Source organism: Vulpes vulpes, chromosome 15 (assembly GCF_048418805.1).
Source record: "Vulpes vulpes isolate BD-2025 chromosome 15, VulVul3, whole genome shotgun sequence".
Lineage (NCBI taxonomy): Eukaryota > Metazoa > Chordata > Mammalia > Carnivora > Canidae > Vulpes > Vulpes vulpes.
Genome location: NC_132794.1, coordinates 75,013,268 through 75,032,237, shown reverse-complemented (window position 1 = coordinate 75,032,237; position 18,970 = coordinate 75,013,268). Strand labels below are relative to the sequence as shown.

Here is an 18,970-nt window from a genome sequence, read left to right as displayed (position 1 = left end):
AAGAAATGTGCTTAAACTAGAGTTTTCAATTAAGGTTCAGTTTATAGTTTGGAATCACTGAGCCCACTGATATGCCAAAATCTTTGTTTATCAGTCATTTCCCGTCTTCAGACTCTTGGTATAGACCTGGCCTTTCCGAAACAGTTGCTCATTGGTTCCTACCCTTCCCTACGGCTGCCAAAAAAATGTCTTTAGAGCAGAGGTATGATTCTGTCGCAAATTTCCTTCTGTCTAGCATCTTTAGTGGCTGATCACTGGCCAAAGACTAATCCAAAGGATGGAGTTTGGAATGAAAGGTCTTCCACAGTTGGCCTCATCTTACAGTTGTAGCCTCACAAGTCCAGGCTGCCCTCGCTTATTTATAATATGTCGTGCCCAGACATGCCTCCCCCTTCCTCCTCTGTAGCTCATATTGCTCCTTTGGACTGGAATGTTCTTTCCCCTATTTTTTTCTGATAAAAGCTTATCCAGCCTATAAAATAAGGGCTGTCAAACTACAGCATGGGGGTCAAATTTGGCAACTGCCTTTTTTATAAATCAAGTTTCACTGGAACATGGAAGTACCTGTTCACCCACTTATTGTCCATGGTGCTCTCTCACTGTGACGGCAGAATAGATGCAGCAGTGACCAAATGGCCTGCAAAGCCTAGAATATTTACTCAGAGGCCCTTTCTAAAACCAGGTTGCTAATCCCTGCTCTAAAAGCCCAATTTAAAAACCACCTCCTCATGCTTCTCTTCAGATTATGCCCTTAGAAGTAATTTCTCCACACTTTGCACTCCCATAGTGCTGGGTCTCTTCCCAAAGTCATCAGAGGAGTCTCAACTGGAGTATAAATGCCTGCAGGGCAGAGGCCATGCATTGTTCAGCTTCAGGACTCTGCAGTGCATTGCACACAGTAGTTGCTTATAGACATTCACTGAAATGTTTAACTATTTTTTATGACTATCAAGTCAGATAAAGAGCAATGTTTTACCTAATCAGATTATATGGCTACTAGATCAAGGGAGAAGTAAATACTGATCGAAGAGACAAATTATGCTTCCAAAACATAATAAATATAGGCATGACTGTCAGGCCACAGTGGAAGGTGGGAGAGGGAAAGGCTGTTTTCTAAGGAAGGACATGAATATTGACTTAGAACTCAGAGTCAGTAGACTGTTCCCAAACTGAGATTTATATGATTTCTAATTCAAGGAATTTCTAAGTCAAGTGTCTGGCTTGGGAAAGGGCAGAATTAGGAGATGCGGAAAGTTTTTCTGAGAGCTGGTGATGCCTGGCTAACACAGCCAGAGAAGAGCTAATAGAGGCAACCCATAGTGGGAGGAATAGAGGCTTATCTTCTTCTTCTTCTTTTTTTTTTTTTTGGAGGCTTATCTTCAAAGCTCACCCCTTCAGGGATTTATTAGCGAGAAGAAGAGCAGAATCCTGGAATTCAGAAGACTGGAATTCTGCTTAATGACAGAAGGGAAAAGGATGGTTAATTTCTCCTAATTGAGAGAGCTGGGGGACGGTCCTGGAAGGCAGATTTCCCATTTCCAAAGCTGGGGATGGTCCTGGAAGGCAGATTTCCCATTTCCAAAGCTCTAACCCTTAAGAGAAAGTAAGGGACATCCCAAACGACGGCATGACCCTGGAGCAGCCAAGGATGGGTAGCTCCAACTGCTGGTAAGAAAGCCTTGAAGTTACTATTTTTCTTGGTTGTCACTTCTCTTTCATGAAGTCAACTATATTTCATAAATGTTGTTTAAAACCTTAGATATTTCTTCATTATCTTGTATTAAATCCTTAATGTGGAGGCTCACTAATCTAACACATTGCAAAAAGCCATACTTTGATTCAAAGAGGGAAAGCTTAGCAGCACTTCCAAGTGGGAAAGGGAATGGGGAGATTTGGGAAGCCATTATCCATACCAGACTCCTAGAAAAGGGGTTTTGAGTTATTGCCCCAATCCAGGTAGGAGACCTGGGAGCGATTAGCAGCCCTGCTAAAGATGTTCTCCAGAGGTGCTGCTGCCCCGAGTGGGCTGGGGGAGAATCCTACTCTGCCTGCAGGGACGGAGCTGTCAAATCACTTCCATAAAAATCCAAGACCCAGCCCACTCAGCAGCTGTTTCCTGCATTTCAGGAAAGCATCCGATTAGGTACAGAAAAGCAGGTGTGGGCGCTCTGCATATGTCTGTGACAAATGATGCAATTAAAAGAAAAAAAAAAAACACAACTCACAGCTTAACTCTTTCCCATAAAGCAAAAGGCAAACCCAGGCTAACTCAGTCTTCTACTTCCAGACAACTAGGTGCTAACTAAAAGGCAGAAGATGGGTAACAAATGAACATAAGGGAGTGGGGCAGCATTGGTTTCATTTTGTTCCAGCGTATCTGAAAGCTTTTCAAGCCTAAATGGCTGCAGAAGTGAAAAGAAGGTCTGCATAAACAGATGCAAGGACAGCAGAGCTTTGTGAAATCAAAGGCATGTGCTCTGTCAGAAACCAGGTGGAAAGTATGTAATGCAAAATTAAGTCCAGGAGTGCTAACACAAACAACAGCATTTTCCCAAATCACAAGACGGCACAGTCTCTCTGGCCACAGGATCTTTCTTTGCAAAGATTTGGTTTTGGACAGGAATCATAAAAGCCTGTTGATGAAGGAAAGGTGAGAGCTGAGTCCAAACAAAAAAAATCAAATACTCAGTGATCATCTTTTCTCACATGCCAGCATTGACGAGGAACACCAGCCATGAGGTGTTTGCTGTTGGACCATCTCCTGGGAGTGCCACTACCTGCCCAGGTAACCGAGGAGGGTCACAAAGCCCATCTCAGCATTCTGTTCTGATGCCCAAAAGCAGACCATGGAAGCATGTCTTATCATCGGCGTAAATACTCGATGATAAACATGCTTGTGGTGTTGGTGAGGATGTGGAGAGGTTGGACCCTTCATGTGTTGCTGGTGGGAACAGAAAATGGTACAGTCATTGTGGGAAACAGTTTGGCAGTTCCTCAAAAATTAAACACAGACTTACCACATGACCCAGCAATTCCACCCCTGCCTGGGTACATACCCCAAAGAACTGAAAGCCGGGACTTGAACAGTTACTTGTACACAATAACCAAAAGGTGAAAACAACCCAACCGGCCATCAGTAGATGAGTGGATAAAGAAAATGTGGTATCCTACACCAAAAGGAACAAATTTCTGACACATGCTACAACATTGATGGGCCCTGAAAACATTAAATTAAGAGAAATATTCCAGACACAGAAGGCCAAATACTATTATGATTCCACTTGTATGAGGTACCTACAATAGGCAGATTCATGAGACGGAAAAGTAGAACAGAGGTTACCAGGGATTTAGGATGGGGGAAATGGGGAATTATCGTTTATTATGTACAGCTTTGGGGATGATGAAACAGTTCTGGAAATGGACAGTGGTGACAGTTGCACAGCATCATGAATGTATTTAATATCACTCAATTATGTGCTTAAAACCATTAAAGTGATAAATTATATATATATAATTATATATATATTGCTACAATTAAAAAAAAAACACATGATGTTTCATGTCTCCAAACTATTCCACTTTTTTTAAGAGCTGCATGTTCCTTTAGATGCTGGTTTCAGAAGATGCTCCCCTAAGGCAGATGGTGAATGTCTAGTGACTAAGACTAAGATGTCTAGTGACCATGGCAACCTAGCCCAAGGGCTCTTGGTGTGTAGGCAGGCTGATGGCTCTCATCAAGTTGGAGGCAGGAGTGGGGGGAGGGATGAAACAGTGTGGAGGCACGAGGAATTAGAATACATCCTTCTTCTACTGCTGGGAGGAGGGAGAAGGCACAATTTCTCCCCTACCTCCTATGCCTCAGCCACGTTTTTCTTGTCAATGGCCTTAGGCCTATACGTAGAATATAGGTCAAGGACAGTGCCTAGATTTGAGTCCTTGATTCAACCATTTATCAACTGTTCACCTCAACAGTTCCTCAACCATGCTGGGCTCAGTGTCCTCAGCTATAAATGCAGGTGCTGATACAATACCCCACCCCCTTTCCCTAGTCGCGTGAGTGCCATGTTACACGAAGGAGGAGGATCCAGGATTCCAACAGCCTAGAAGTAACATGGGACTCAAGTACCATGAGTGAGGTCTGTGATTCTCATGATCAAGGTGAGTTAAAGGTGTCTGAGCACAGGCCTCCAAAATGGGCTGCACAGCACAGTGTAGCCTCAGGAGAGCCTTGATTTCTGTATCCCACTACTCAGTGCGGTTGCTAGCACACAAAGGGTACTTGAGAGAAGGAATATCTAAGGCTGGACTGTCTGCCTTCAAGGAGTACACAACCCAACTGGGAAGAACACAGGCATGTGAATAGATAAATTACAGTAAAATATGGTAGTACCAAACTGGATATATGATCAAAGTCTTATGGAACTCCGAAGGAAAAATCCCATTATTTGCTGTTCTTTTTCTGGGTCTTTTATTCTTCTGCCATGTATTAAGAAAGCAAGCAAGGACTCTGAATGCTAGGAAGGCAGGCTACAGGAAGGTGATCTAAGTTGGAACTTCTGTTGTTGGGGTTGCAACTTGGGCCCATGGCCAACAGGTTGAGTGAAATATTGAAGGGAAATGGAAGGAGGGAGCTTGGATTGCAAACTAAGAATTCATAGTGAGTTGATAAATGCAAACTTAATGACAGGTAGAATAGTTGTTCCAATAGCACCTTGACATTTATTATTCTATTTTAGACACCATTCTTAAGTAAGTGACCCATGAAACTTTAGTACTAAAGGGATTGAAGTCAGCACACAGGACAGGGTTTCTCATCTAGCACCATTAACATTTGGGGCTGGACAATTCTTTGTTTAGGGGCCGTCCTGTGTATTGTAGGATGTTTAGCAGCATCCCTGGCCTATCCTTGGGTTGAGGGGCAAAAGAGCTCCTAGCTGAGACCCATTGTAATATGGAAATGGTCTTTTGGCCTGAAAGGACTTTGGAATCCTCTAGGGAACTTAAAAAATCTGATACCCAAACTGTGGCCCAGGGCAATTCAACTGGGAGGTGGGAGCCGGCCATTGGTATATTTCAAATAGGCCTCAAATATCATACTTCCTGTGACTCCAACATGCAGCCAGAGTGAGATCTACTCGTCTAGAAGATAAGGGAATACTTATTGAGTACCTCTAAGATGGTAGGTATTTTACGTATATCTCAACATCTCACTTAAAGTCAACAGCTCCACAAAACATACAGTTATTTTCTTAATTCATTTATGTGGAAAGGACTTGTCCCAGAGCATTCCAGCCAGGAATGGTAGCTGTGCAAAGGGCAATTTCAGTGGCCAGCATTAGACTATAAATGGAGGACAAAGCCAAGGACTGAAAGGTAGATAGGAGTAGAGCAGCAAAAGGCACTCAAAGCCCAAGGTGAAGTCTGAGATGGAAGGGGTGAACTCATAATTACAACTGTGTATCTTACAGAAGCCATTTTTCTGATTAGAATGAGGTCAGCACAGGGGGGGGAGGCTGAACATACATATCCACTTTCGTATCTCTCTTTGTCCTATGGGGGGAAAGGAACTACTCCCAGAAAGACAGTGGGTGCAGAAGCCATAAGGATACAGCTAGAATAATTAAGTAAGGCTTTGGATGTCTAAGAAGAAAGGTAGCAAATTTTATACTCAAGGAAAACCAGAGTCTTGGTACAAGGTAGGGAAAATATGGCCTGGAATGCTAGATGCTTCAAGTTCATTATCCTACTGAATCCTTGCATAGCTCTAAGAGTGCGTGTGTATCTACTCCTTGCCCTATACACTCAGAGGAGACCTGTCAGCACACTGACACCATTGTGGGTCTGCTCCATCTGAAGGAAAGGCCTGTTACAGAAACAGATATAGGTCACATAGTCCAGTCAAGCTGCTATAACAAAATACCACAGACTGGGTGGCTTGTAAACAACAGATGTTGAGTTCTCATTGTTCTAGGGGCTGGGAAGTGTAAGATAGAGATCTGCTTCCTAGATGGTTGTCTTTTCCTTATAACCTCTCATGGCAGAAGGGGTCAGGCATCTCTCCAGGGCCTCTTTTAGAAGGACACTAATTCCAATTCCTGAGGGCTTTGCTTTCATGACCTAATTACCTCCCGAAGGCCTCATTTCCTAAAACTACCACCTTAGGGGCTAGGATTTCAATAAATGAATTTGAGGGAGACATAAACATTCAGGCTATTGCAGCAACTGGAGGAAACCCACTTAACATATCTATAATAAGCAAATATTCACTAGTTTTATAAATGCAAATTGAGAAATTAGGAAAATCAGAAACTGGGAGAAAAAAGAAGCAAGAGCAAGTTCAAATAAAGATTGTTAAAAGCTGGTTACAGAAAGAAAGTTCCTTACTTTTTTTTTAAGATTTTATTTATTTATGAGTGAGTGAGAGAGAGGCAGAGACAGGCAGAGGGAGAAGCAGGCTCCATGCAGGGAGCGCGACGTGGGACTCGATCCCAGGTCTCCAGGATCATGCCCTGGGCTGAAGGCAGCACTAAACCGCTGAGCCACCCAGGCTGCCCGAAAGTTCCTTACTTTCATAAAACTTAAATATCAGAAAACTCAGCAAACATCTATTAGAAGCATTCTGAATGTCAGGAACAAAATAAAAAAGCCCACTAACATTATTATCCCAAACTTCTGGATTATTCCAAAATTTTTTTAGAGGTCTGAGCCTGTAAGTGCCACAAGCCAAGAGAGAAATAAGAAGTAGAATATAGGGATGCCTGGGGGGCTCAGCAGTTGAGCGTCTGCCTTCTGCTCAGGACGTGATCCCAGAGTTCCACAATCGAGTCCCATGTTGGGCTCCTGAATGGAGCCTGCTTCTCTTCCCTCTGCCTAGGTCTCTGTGTCTCTCATGAATAAATAAATAAAATCCTTAAGAAAAAAAAGAAGTAGAATACATCATAGGAAGATAATATTATTATCTATAGATATCAAGATTTTTCCATCTAGAAAAATCCATGTCAAATAACTGAAAAACTATTTGAATTGTTAAATGAGTCTAGCAAGATGTTCAGGTAGAAAATAAATATAAAATAAACTGGTTTAACACATACTTGAATGACTAATTGGAAATATAGTGGAAAGAAAGATCTTATACCATATTAGCAAAAAATATAAGGTACCTAAAATACCAAGGAATAAGCCTAATAGACATATATGGAAAGTCTTGATAAAGAAATTTTACTGAAGAACACAAAATGGGAAGATGCTCTATACTCCTGAATCAAGAGTCAATGTTATGAAGAGGTTTCTTTTGCTCTTCAAATTAATCCATAAATTCATTGCAATTTAAATTAAAATTTCAACAGAAGTTTTATGGGCTTTTACAAGCTGTTTTTAAAGTGTATGTGAACGGGGGTGCCTGGGTGGCTCAGTCAGTAAGAGTCTGCCTTCAGCTCAGGCCATCTCAGGGTCTTGGGATCAAGCCTGCATGCTGGGCTCCCTGCTCAGTGGGGAGTCTGCTTCTTCCTCTCCCTCTGCCCACCTCCCACTTGTGCTCTCTCTCTTCCTCTCTCTCAAACAAATAGAATCTTTTTAGAAAAGTAAAGTGTATGCAGAACAAACATACAAGAAGACTCAAGGAAATTTAGGAGAACAAAGTGTTTGGGTAGGAAATTGGGGAAGGAACAGAAAGTTGATCTAGAAAAGAATAAAACATAAAACTACAGTACTGGAAACAATCTGGTACCAAAGCAGGAAGAAACAAATAGATCAATGGACTTGAATCAAGAATCCACAAGTATATCTACATATATTTGAATTTAATATGTGGTAGAGGTGGCATTTCAAATTAGTGGTGTAGTTGTGACAACTGTTTATTTAGAAAAAGATCTGCTACCTCATGCCACACACAAAAATTAATTTCAGATAAATCAATATTTAAATATACACATGAGTATAAAAATAATAGAAGAAAATATTAGAATAATTTTATAATGTTGGAGGTGGGTAGGTCTTCTTAAGTAAAACAAAATCCACTAGCTATAAAAAAAAATGATCGACAGATTTGACAAAAAATGATTAAAATTTCTCTCCACAGAGAAACCGATATCATAAGCATAGCTGAAACACAAGATAAACTATTATATATATGAGAAGATGGTTATTATTCCTAACTTATATGAGTTCTTAAAATCCATAAGAAAACCACAAACACAATTTAAAAATAGCAAATTCACGGAGTGCAAACCACAATAAAAATGAGTGGTCAGGAAAATGCAAACAAAGAAGATACAGTAAAAATTAACTACATTCATAATATTTTGTGTTGGTGTCGGCATCAACCGGTACGCTACTTTGGAGAGGAATCTTGCTTCATCTCTCCGAATTACAAGTGTTCATTCCATTTGACCTACAAATTCTATTTCTAGGAATCTATCCTACAGAAATATTTATGTAAGCATGAAAGGATATACCTATTAGGATATTCATGGCAGCATTACTTGTAAGAGGACCTTTATTTTAGGTTTTCTACTCCAAGAATTTGCTCTGTTTCCTCTAGAAACAGCTTTTCCAGTTATTTATCTTGGGTTTTCTCTTTCATGCTATAGGCTTCAGAAAAATGTCTACTGACCCCTGATTGTCCTCTTATGTTATATCCATTGATGTTTAAGATGAAAGCAATGAGAAGGCTGCCTGAGAGCTCTGTACATATTGGCCAACTTTTAGAGGGTGAGAGAACGGAGCTCCAGTTACTGAGCCACTTCTTTCCCCAAATCCACAAACTGATGTCTTGGGTACCAATTCTCACAACCATGCCCTAGGGAATCAGCTTTTGGATAAGGATGGTGATGCCAGCATTCCGAATGTGTGTGAAGGGAAGTGTGTTCATATACTTCCCTATTTTTCACTTCCATCTTTCCTCGCACTGTCCATTTTATCTGCTGCCCCCAGACTCAGAGGCTCTTGGGCTCTGTATGCAGGCTGGCCCCTCCTCATCACCATCCCTCTCTGCTTCCTCAGCTGTGATTTCCTCTGCTCTATTAGTGAACATTCTTCCATATGCTTTCAAAAACTTGTTCCAGAAATTCGTTAAAATCATTTCACAGACACCCCTTCTCTTGTTTTCTTGGTGGTTGTGGGTTATATCCTGTCTTATTCCTTTAGGCTGATTTTGATGAAATCTTGGGAGGAAGGAGAAAAAAACCAACTCATGTACTCAGCCTGGCATCTTGAACCACAAATCAAATGTATTATTTGCAATATTAGAGAATGAGACAATTTAAACATCCCTCAATAGGAAACTATTTAAATCTGATGTATAGAATACTCTGTACTCAGAAAAGAATGAATTAGCTTTATGCAGTAATATGAAAAGGTAGGATATAATATTAAAATAAAAGAGCAAATTGCGAAGAGTATGTATAGCACCACTACTTTTTTATTTGTACTTCCACACGGAACCATGAAGAGTGGACATTTTTCTGTCTAAACACTTGAAGGCAGTGGACCAGGTGTGGGTTTGGCACAAAGAAGGAATCTCATCTTTTCACTCTATATCATTTGTATTGTTCAGAATTTTTATAACATGTATGAAAAATCTTGGGGATTGATTGTCAGGTGTCATGGATCATCTATCATTTGTAAACCTTTAATTTATTAGTTGAGCAGCTCTCTATGGGAAAGATTGGAGTATTTAAAAAATAGGATGTCTTACATTTGTATGACCATTATTATGATTATTTCAAACATTTAAGAAAACATGATTAACAGTAAAAGTATTGCCAGTTTATTTTTAAAAGGTATAGATCCCCAAATTCCCCAAATTCCTCCCAAGTCTAAGGTTCTGTGACAACGTAACATGTTGGCAGTAGAACATGTCCTGTAGAATCAATTTTGCTTGGTATGCTTTTATGTCTGATTTCTTAACTGTTACATATTGACATTAGTAAACTGAGCTAGCTGAACTATGCCAACTTTGATATTTCAGCTAGAATAATTTTACAACATCTCATTATTAAGGAAGAAGCAAGGAATATAAAATGCCAATCATGTTAATAAAATTAGGTTTAACTTTCTGTTTCCAAAGAACAAGGTTCAGAACAACTTACATGCAAAAGGAGAATACATAGGCTTTAGCAGATACATGGGTTTGAAAGTCTTTTCCATTAAAAAGATGTATATCTAGGAATCTATAATCCACCAACCAGCCTATATTTCAGACCATGTGAACAAATTCAAATAGACACTGAAAAGCAGAACTCAAGTCTGCAGAATTTCATTGGTTTCCAACCTAAAATGAGACAAAGATTCCATCTCCTAAAGTCTATGCACCATTAAAGGTCACGGTTTCTGTAGCTTTGTTCAGAGAATAGTGAACATCGTAAAGTGCCGAGTTGGCCTGTTGCCCCGGATCCACATGGGTCTCTTTGGTGTGATGGTCAAATCAAATTAAGCCATAAACTCAGAGTCAGGTTGAATGCACCACCACTATTTACATATCAGACAAAATTTGGGGGTTGTATGCCTCCTTCTTCTACATATGTAGTTTCTGATTTTTATTTTTTTAAAAATATTTTTATTTGTTTTTGAGAGAGAGAACGTGCACACAAACAGGTGGAAGGGCACAGGGAGAAGCAGACTCCCCGCTGAGCAGGGAACCCAAGGTGATACTCAACCCCATGCTGTAGGATCATGACTCAAGCCAAAGGCAGACGCTTAATGGACTAAGCCACCCAGGTGTCCAGTTTCTGATTTTTAAATGTTGGTTTTCATATCCTCACTCTATAATTGCATCTTTAGGAAGTCTAGATCTTTCTTGAAGCACGCAAAGTAAAGAAAGTCCAGTTTGAAATATCAGAAGACCACGTACGTCAAAATACTTGGAGACTGAAATGCTTACTATACATAAAGCATGACTACTGTTAGTAACTAGTGACTGGCATGTTGAGAGAATCACTCACATATTGAGGGTTTTAAAAAATCTTTTAAAATGAGGTGATAGGACCATCTTTTCCAGCACTAATAATACAAGTCCTTCTGTTTTCATTGAAATCTACTTTCTATTTCTTGCTTTCTTTAAGATTTTACTTATTTATTCAGAAGAGACATAGGTAGAGGGAGGAGCAGGCTCCTTGTAGGGAGCCCCATGCGGGACTTGATCCCAGGACCCCAGGATCACGCCCTGAGCCGAAGGCAGATGTTCAATCACTGAGCCCCCAAGGTTCCCCTACTTTCTATTTCTATGAAGTTTGAAGAGTTAGTCATTAAAAGATACCAAGTGTTTAATAAGAAAAGGCTTGATTTGTATTACAAATAATTAAAGCTAATTCTGGGAAACAATAGGGCAACTGAGAAAACGTTTAAACATTTTTGGATTTTTTTGAAAGCAATGATACAAATTTGAACATTCATTTCCTCTCTATTGCCTATTCTATGGAACAAATAGCCAAATCAATTTTCTGGATCAAGTCACATTTTTATACAAAATAGTTTTCCTAGCCAGGAATACAAGGTCAGGCAAGTGAAACCTTCAGCATTACCTGGAAAATTGTAGAGAAACCCACCACACGTCTCTTTGAAAAACATTTATGTGTGTGAAAATGTGTAATGTAAAAAATAGTCCTTGAACAGTTCAAAGATAGCTAGAGACCCATGCTCTAGATGGTTATCCATAATCTCATGCAATCCCATGCAATTTAACTTTTAGAATATACAGACCTCACAGAATAGACAATTTAGCAGGATAGGTATAGGTAAAGAGAATACCTGTGATGAGAAAAAGACCATCTGGGGTGTCTGGGGGGCCAGTGAGTGGGGCGTCTGACTCTTGGTTTTGGCTCAGATCATGATCTCAGGGTTGTGGGATCAAGCCCCACACAGGGCCTCACACTCAGCAAGGAGTCTGCTGGAGATTCTCTCTCTCCTTCTCCCTCTGCCCCTCCCTCCCCTCCCTCTCACATGTGCATGCTCTGTCTCTCTCAAACAAATAAATCTTAAGAAAAGACCATCTGAACCATTATATACTTTAAAAGGCTGAATTTTATGATAAGTGAATTATATCTCAATAACAAAAGGAAGAAAGGAGGGAAAAAAGGGCATTCCAAGTGCTTTAAGTGATTTAAGTTCTGCAGACAGAAGCTCCCGATCATCTCCCCTGGGACCTTTTTTCACTACAGCCTGCTCTTTCCATTCTCCTGCCTATACCCACAGGGCATCACATAATATTGCCGATGGACTCCAGATTTCTCAGGTACCCCACTGGTCTCTGGGCACACAAGGGTGAATGTGACCTTCTGAGTCACTCTCCCATTGAATCTCTTTTAGGGGGAGAGGGATTTTTGACTCCATGAAGCTTTGATGTACTGACGTGCTCTGAGACAAAAGAAAGGGAAAGACCGTTTATCTTTCCCATACTCAGACATCCAGTGGATAATCATCCAGGCTTTTATCTTCAGAGGGCGCAGCTTAAATCCAGCTTTCTGAACTGAGCAAGGGAAAATTTTACTAAAAACAACACAAAATTCATAAAAAAAGTGGCATTGTGTGCTGCTGCATTTGAACACAAGGGCATTTCAAATAATCTCCTGAAGAACACTTTCCATTCTAGAAGACAAGATGTTTACGGAGATAGGATTTTCTAATATTCCAAAAAGAGGAAAAAACACAAAGAATATTTCCTCATAACTGAAGATGACACACAAATCACTCATTGGGAAAACTAGGCTTATCGCCACTTTGGCGGCTCCTGAGGGTGCCAGAGCAAATACAATGGCTTTCCACTTTAACTGGCCTGTCAGAGACTCGTTTGCCATCCTTTCTTCCTCCTGCCAATAAATCTAGGTGAAGCGAATTTTGGTTGCATTCCCCTGGGTGCAGAAAAAAAAGAGCTGCAGCATCTGGAGTTATCTTCTGGAGTGTTCCTAGTACTTGAAATTTGTGACATTAATCATCCCTTGACTGCTGCAAGGCCAATGGTGTACCAGAAGAACTCGAGTTCTGAGAGTTGCTCGTGGGTATTATATCTCGGTAGACTACCCCGCTTGGAGATGGACTGCCTAGGTTCAAATCCCAGCTCCACCTCTTTCTCGCTGTGTGACGTTAGCAAGTTACATAAACTCTCTGTGTCTGTTTCCTTATCTATAAAATGGGAATGGGAACAGGTCCTATCCCCTAGGGTTGTTGAGAGGGTTCAATAACTTAGTATATGAAAAGCACTGAGCATAGTGCCTGGCAGGTAGTGTCTGTGCTATTTTAGTTCCTGTTAAGGAAGTAATTAAAAAATGAAAATGAATATGGCTGTTCACTAAATGATTTTAAGAAATTGTTTTCCTTATATTACTTTGTTAACTAATCTGTGCATGCTCACATGAATTGGAAATTAGTCGAAATTAATTTGTATGGCCCGATTTGCTTTGCGTAAAATGCAATCGGTCAGCAACCCAGAATGAAGTATCAACAGAGGTCAAACCTTTTGTGGGAAAATGCATAAAAATGGCCTCTTGATATTGATGATATTGCCCAAAATAACCACAACTGTTCAGAAGATATGCACGTACTATCCACATCCCATTGCCCCAGGCTGATGAAGCGGAAAGAAGGGAAACACGGTTTTCACTTCAGATCTATAGGGAATGAAGCTCCAGACAGGATCACCAATGGCCCCTGGCCACCTTGAAATCCAACAGAACAAAGACTGGCACGTACGTTGGCTTTTCAAAGAGCCTCCCCCATCCCAGAGAAACAATTTAGCCCATTACCTATTGCATAACCATGTTTCTCTTGGAAGGAACACAGGCTGGCTTAAATGTGTAGATGTTAAATATTTATTTGCAAGGACCTTTAAAATCTTCTCCACCCACACTTCTCATTTCAAGGAGGAGGCCAAGCAGTGCTTTGGCATTCCCCAGTGGCACCTTTTCCGTGTCCAAGGACCTCTGGACACTGCTGTGTCACGATCCTGGGAAGAAGTGAATCATCCAACAGTGACAGATGGTTTCCTCTGGAAAAAAACCAAGCTTACCCAAATAGTTATTGCTCTTGTACATCTCGGTGATGTTGATTTTGGTGGCTCCTTGGGGAATCTCGACCACTCGGTGATAGCCCAGGCTGGTGAGGGCATGCTTGAACACACCAGACACAACCTGACAGCCTGTGTTGTCGCCTCCGCACACCCCGCATTTGTCCACCACTTTGTCCGAGCCTAGGTAGTCGTCACAGCCAATGCTCTGCAAAGAGGTGGAAAACAAAAGACTCTTGTAGCACAGAACAGGAGCATGGGGGGAGATGGGGGGGAGGGCGATGAAAGATCTATTGGTGGGTCTTTCTTTTTTTTTTTTTAAAAAAAACGATTTTATTTATTTGGCAGAGAGAGAGAGAGAGAGAGAGAGAGAGAGAGAGAAAGAGAGAATGAGCAGAGGGAGCAGCAGAAGGAGAGGGAGAAGCAGACTCCCCACTGAGCAGGGAGCCCAACACGGGGCTTAATCCCAGGATCCTGAGATCATGACCTGAGCCAAAGGCAGCTACTCTGGGTATGGAACTTCTCTTCAAGATACGCATGAAGTATACACTCTAGGGGTGGGGTGCAGGCCACAGACAGTAAACATGACATGTAAATCAAACAGTATGCTTGGTGGTGGTGAATGATAAGGAGAAAAATAATGCAGAGAGAAGGAATAGCCAGGGTATGAGGACTGGTCACTTGTTTACACTGGTTGGACAGTGAAGTTGTCCAGCAAATCCATCTCCCTAATGGACTCAGAGAGGAGAGACCATCTGGGATTTTTAAAAAAGATTTTATTTATTTATCTGAGAGAGAGAGAGAGAGAGGGAGAGAGAATGAGAGGGAGAGAGAGAGAGAGAGAGAGAGAGCGCGCGTGAGCATGAGCAGGGGGGGGGGGGAGCAGAGGGAGAAGCAGACTCCCCTGCAGAGCAAGAACCCAGGACCCCAGGATCATGACCTGAGCCAAAGGCAGATGCTTAATGCCACCCAGGCGCAACCCCCCGCCCCACCATCTGGGATTTTTATATAAGGTTCTTCAGGACCACGATAAGTACTGTACCTAAAATTGGGGTTTGTCCCCAGGTCCTGTGTTCTGAAGGACAGACTGTATAAACACTTAGCAAAGTATCCTCAGAAGCAGTACTCAGAGACCCAGTGTCTTAGGAAATGACATCAAATTGGTTGAGCTCTGGGTCTTCACTAGTCACAGTAGCTCTGAAGAGTGGAGCAGCAGGATTTTGCTTGGCTCCCACAAAGTATTTTTTCCCAGGAGAGAAGGGTGAAGGGAGAAAACAGCCAGAAACATCAACAAACTGGATGATCTGCATCTAAATGATGGGGTGCTCCTCATTCAGGCAGCCTTATCAGCATTTAAAAGACCTCCACTGACCTTCCTGGATTCCCTCAAAAAAAATAATCTTCTCATTACTCATTATAAGACCTTTTTAGTTTTATCTTTCCCCTCTCTGTTCATGTTTTCTGTTGGGGGAATTTTATTTTGAATAAAAAATCTAAACCTTGGAACAAAGCACAAGATGATTATCTTTATGCCATCCTTTCCCACTTATGGAGCTGATTCCCCAGGGCTCATGATCATGCTTCCTGAATCCAAAATTTGGACGTGTGGTCTCAGGAAAGAAGTCTGTCACGTTTCTATGGGCTGATAGAAGGGCGCAGATTAGAGTCTGGACGATGAAGCCCTCGGATGACAGACCAATTCAATGGATCATGAAGATAGAGAATGACACTTGAAATCAGAGTGGGATTCTAAAACTTGAGACACATGTTTGCTGAATCACAAACTTGAGTTGGTCCTTGAATTCTTTTTTTTTAATTTATTATTTTTTAAAGATTTTATTTATTTACTTATGAAAGACACAGAGAGAAAGAGAGAGAGAGAGAGAGACAGAGACATAGGCAGGACTCCATCCCAGGATCCTGGGATCATGACCTGAGCCAAAGGCAGATGCTCAACCACTGAGCCACCCAGGTGCCCCTTGTTCTTGAATTCTAAGAGCAATCATCAGACCATATCTCAGGGGGCAAAGTGGTCAACAAACCACTCAAAATCCACTCTGGATTTTGTGGAATCACCCTGGGTCTGTGCCTGTGGGCCCTACACGTCAAATTCTATATGCAGAGTCAAATCAGGTGTTCAGGCTTTTCCCTCCAACCTCACACTTGACTGACATCTTTCTGAAGGCACTGTACCCCTGTACCTCTGCGTTATTACTTCCATATTTTGGAGTGTACATTAGTCCATCAATAACAACTGGTCTTTCTTCACAAATAGCTTCTCTGTAAAACATTATTTCTGACAATAACAGAACATCATCTCAGCATGTTCATCCACATCCAATTAACCTTTCAAAATGCCATGTTTGCTATGTATTTCTCCTCCCTCAAATATTTCTTGCCCCTGCCCCATGTGCACTTTAGTAGAAAAATAAGGAAAATGTTTTCCATGCGTGATTTCCATCTCTGACCCCTTGGGTTCTCTGTCGCTTTGAAAGAAAGAAACCAACCCGCAAATTGCCAAAGCAAGGTTCTAACCACATTAAGGACATGCCTCTGATTGTCACTGATGGCGAAGATGGACAGAAAAGTGAGTCAGCACACAGTCCCCGTGCCGTCTAGCAAAATCTCACCCTCTTCCCTTTCCATTCCTGCTCTTCCCGGACTTAGTTTGTCCCAGACTAGGCTCCTCCTCATGGGGCAATCCAGTAAAGGGAACACTGTCACAAAACATGCAGGTAAAAAAAAAAGAACACTAGGAAGTAGGAAAGCATGCTCACTGAATGACCTGGCTCAAGTGTAGGGTTGGTTGCTGGGAGGGATGAACTCAGGCTGGAGAATTCAGCTGCAGTGTTTAAGAATCTTGGTAGCCAGGATGAAGAATTAGATTTTATCTGAGGGCAGCAGCAATTGCTGGATGTCTAAAGAGAGGGCCACACTCGGATTTGTGTTCTGGATGATGACTTTGGCGGGTGCGGAGAGGGTCTCAGAGTGGGGAGACAGTCTAGTGAGTCTCTCTCTTCTAAACAGGGTGTAGGGAATATTTCAAGGATAAATGAGAGCCATCGAAGACAAGGGCAGACATCACATGAATCCTCAGCCCCCAGCCCAATGAGAATGGGATGATCACAAGGTTGGCTTTAGACAACCACAACCAGACTAAATGTTGTTTTATCTTGTGAAACAGATAGCATATTAAAATGCTCTGCATAGTTCCACAAATGCCACCCTTACATGCCAGATTTTCTGCATAGCATGGCCACTCTGGAGGAATCTAGACATGGGGGGGGGGGTGCGTAGCAGTTTTTCCTGACAGACGTCCAAATGGCCTGGTGGCTGGCTTCAGTGAAGCGTGTAGCCTCACAAGTGCTGCCAAGAACAAAAGGTGATGTCCTCTTTCCTCAGGGCTGGATGGTCACTTCCTTCTGGGGTCACGCTGACAACATCTCCACTACCATCCAGATCTTTCAGGGGTCAATGACCAGAAATGGATGGGTCCTGAATTCTGGCTTGCATATAAGGAAGCTGGTCAGTTGGTCTCTGATGGGGATGACTTAATAATGCCGAGCTATGTCTCCAAACTTGGGTGGTGCCACCCAAGTGCCATCAGTGGGTGCTTCCAGTGGGCCCTTAGGGACTGCTGGGTTTTGCGCTGGCTCTGCCGCTCAGGAGGGCTAATCTCTGAATATGTTAATTAGCCATCCTGAGCCTCGGGTCCTTCATCTGTGGCTTGGGATGGTACAGTGTCTATCATCTCACAGCAATGTTGGGAGGACCTACTGAGGCAAACATAGAAGGCACCTAGCAGAAAGCTGCAATAGGATGGCTTCTCAGAAAACATGGGGTTTTGTTAATTATGGTCTTCACAGACTGGGTTTCATCTGGAATCTATCCACTTTTAAGTAAATTCCATCATCAGGAGAAAGTCAGAAAAATCCAAAGAGCTAAGAAAAAGCCAACGTTTGCCATAAAGGGAAGGCACACTGCGTGGCCCTTTCATACTTATTGTCCCCAACAGCACCTTGTAAAAAAAGACAGGATGAATATCTGCTCCGCCATCTACCTTTATTCCTTTATTTTTTTATTTTTTTATTTTACCATGCACTATGGCTCAGAAGAGACATTTCTTGCTGTTGCAAAGGCAACTGGACAACTATCAGGTATCCTTACTATTCTTCCAGTGATTTCTGCAACATGTTGTAGGAAAATTTTACACGTTGCAAGCCATCACAAGCGAAATTGCTCACGAATTGCCCCCAATTGTGTGCCAAAATTAACCTAAATGGAATTTCCTGAGGGAAATGAGCAATCCGCCTGACATCTCTGGTGGTAGGTATCACAGAGAGGAAGCCTCTGTACATCACGGTAGAGTAGGCTGGTGCCAGGCATGCAGATAGCGGAGCTTCTGATTCCCTAATGGGAAGCAGATGTTTCTGTGTGTGCTCACTCAATAAACCCAGCAGATAGGGTAACCTCAACTGGTTGGCTAGATGATACCAACAGGTAACACAACGTGCCTTAACAATCATGCTGTCACAACAGTGTGGGAGAATGTTATTCTTAAAATGATTAGTAGCTAACACCAACTTACTTGATTTGCAGCAAGCTAACTCATGGAAATACAAATGGATGCCAAAACTTTTATTCATGACATTCTGTTGAAAGAAACCCTTTGCATAATGATAAATATCTCCTTCTTGTTACTGTTAGGAATGTATGTCAATACCACCTTCCTGGAAGGCAATTTAGCAATATATACTGTTTGACCCTAATTCTTCTTCTAGGAATTTATGCTAAGGAAATGATAAGAAATTAGACCAGTGATTTCTGTATGAGGCAGCTCATCACAGTTGTTATTATTAATAAAAAAAAATAGAAATACCCTAAGTGTCCAACATAGGAAAGCAGTTAAATAATACATAGAAATTCTCCGGGAAATGCTGGCTGAGTCTTTCCCCTGTTATTTTTCTCATTAAA

The 18,970-nt window shown here is 41.7% G+C and overlaps 1 protein-coding gene across 4 annotated transcripts in view; it reads right to left on the bottom strand.

Annotated features, from left to right (window-relative positions):
* THSD4 (thrombospondin type 1 domain containing 4) overlaps nt 1–18,970 on the bottom strand; it is a 577,007-nt gene that overhangs the window by 97,207 nt on the left and 460,830 nt on the right. For all 4 annotated transcript variants that reach the window (XM_072739053.1, XM_072739054.1, XM_072739055.1 and 1 more), the window contains one exon: nt 14,000–14,204. In XM_072739053.1, coding sequence (XP_072595154.1) covers nt 14,000–14,204 — 205 coding nt within the window. The remainder of the gene's footprint in view (nt 1–13,999; nt 14,205–18,970) is intronic.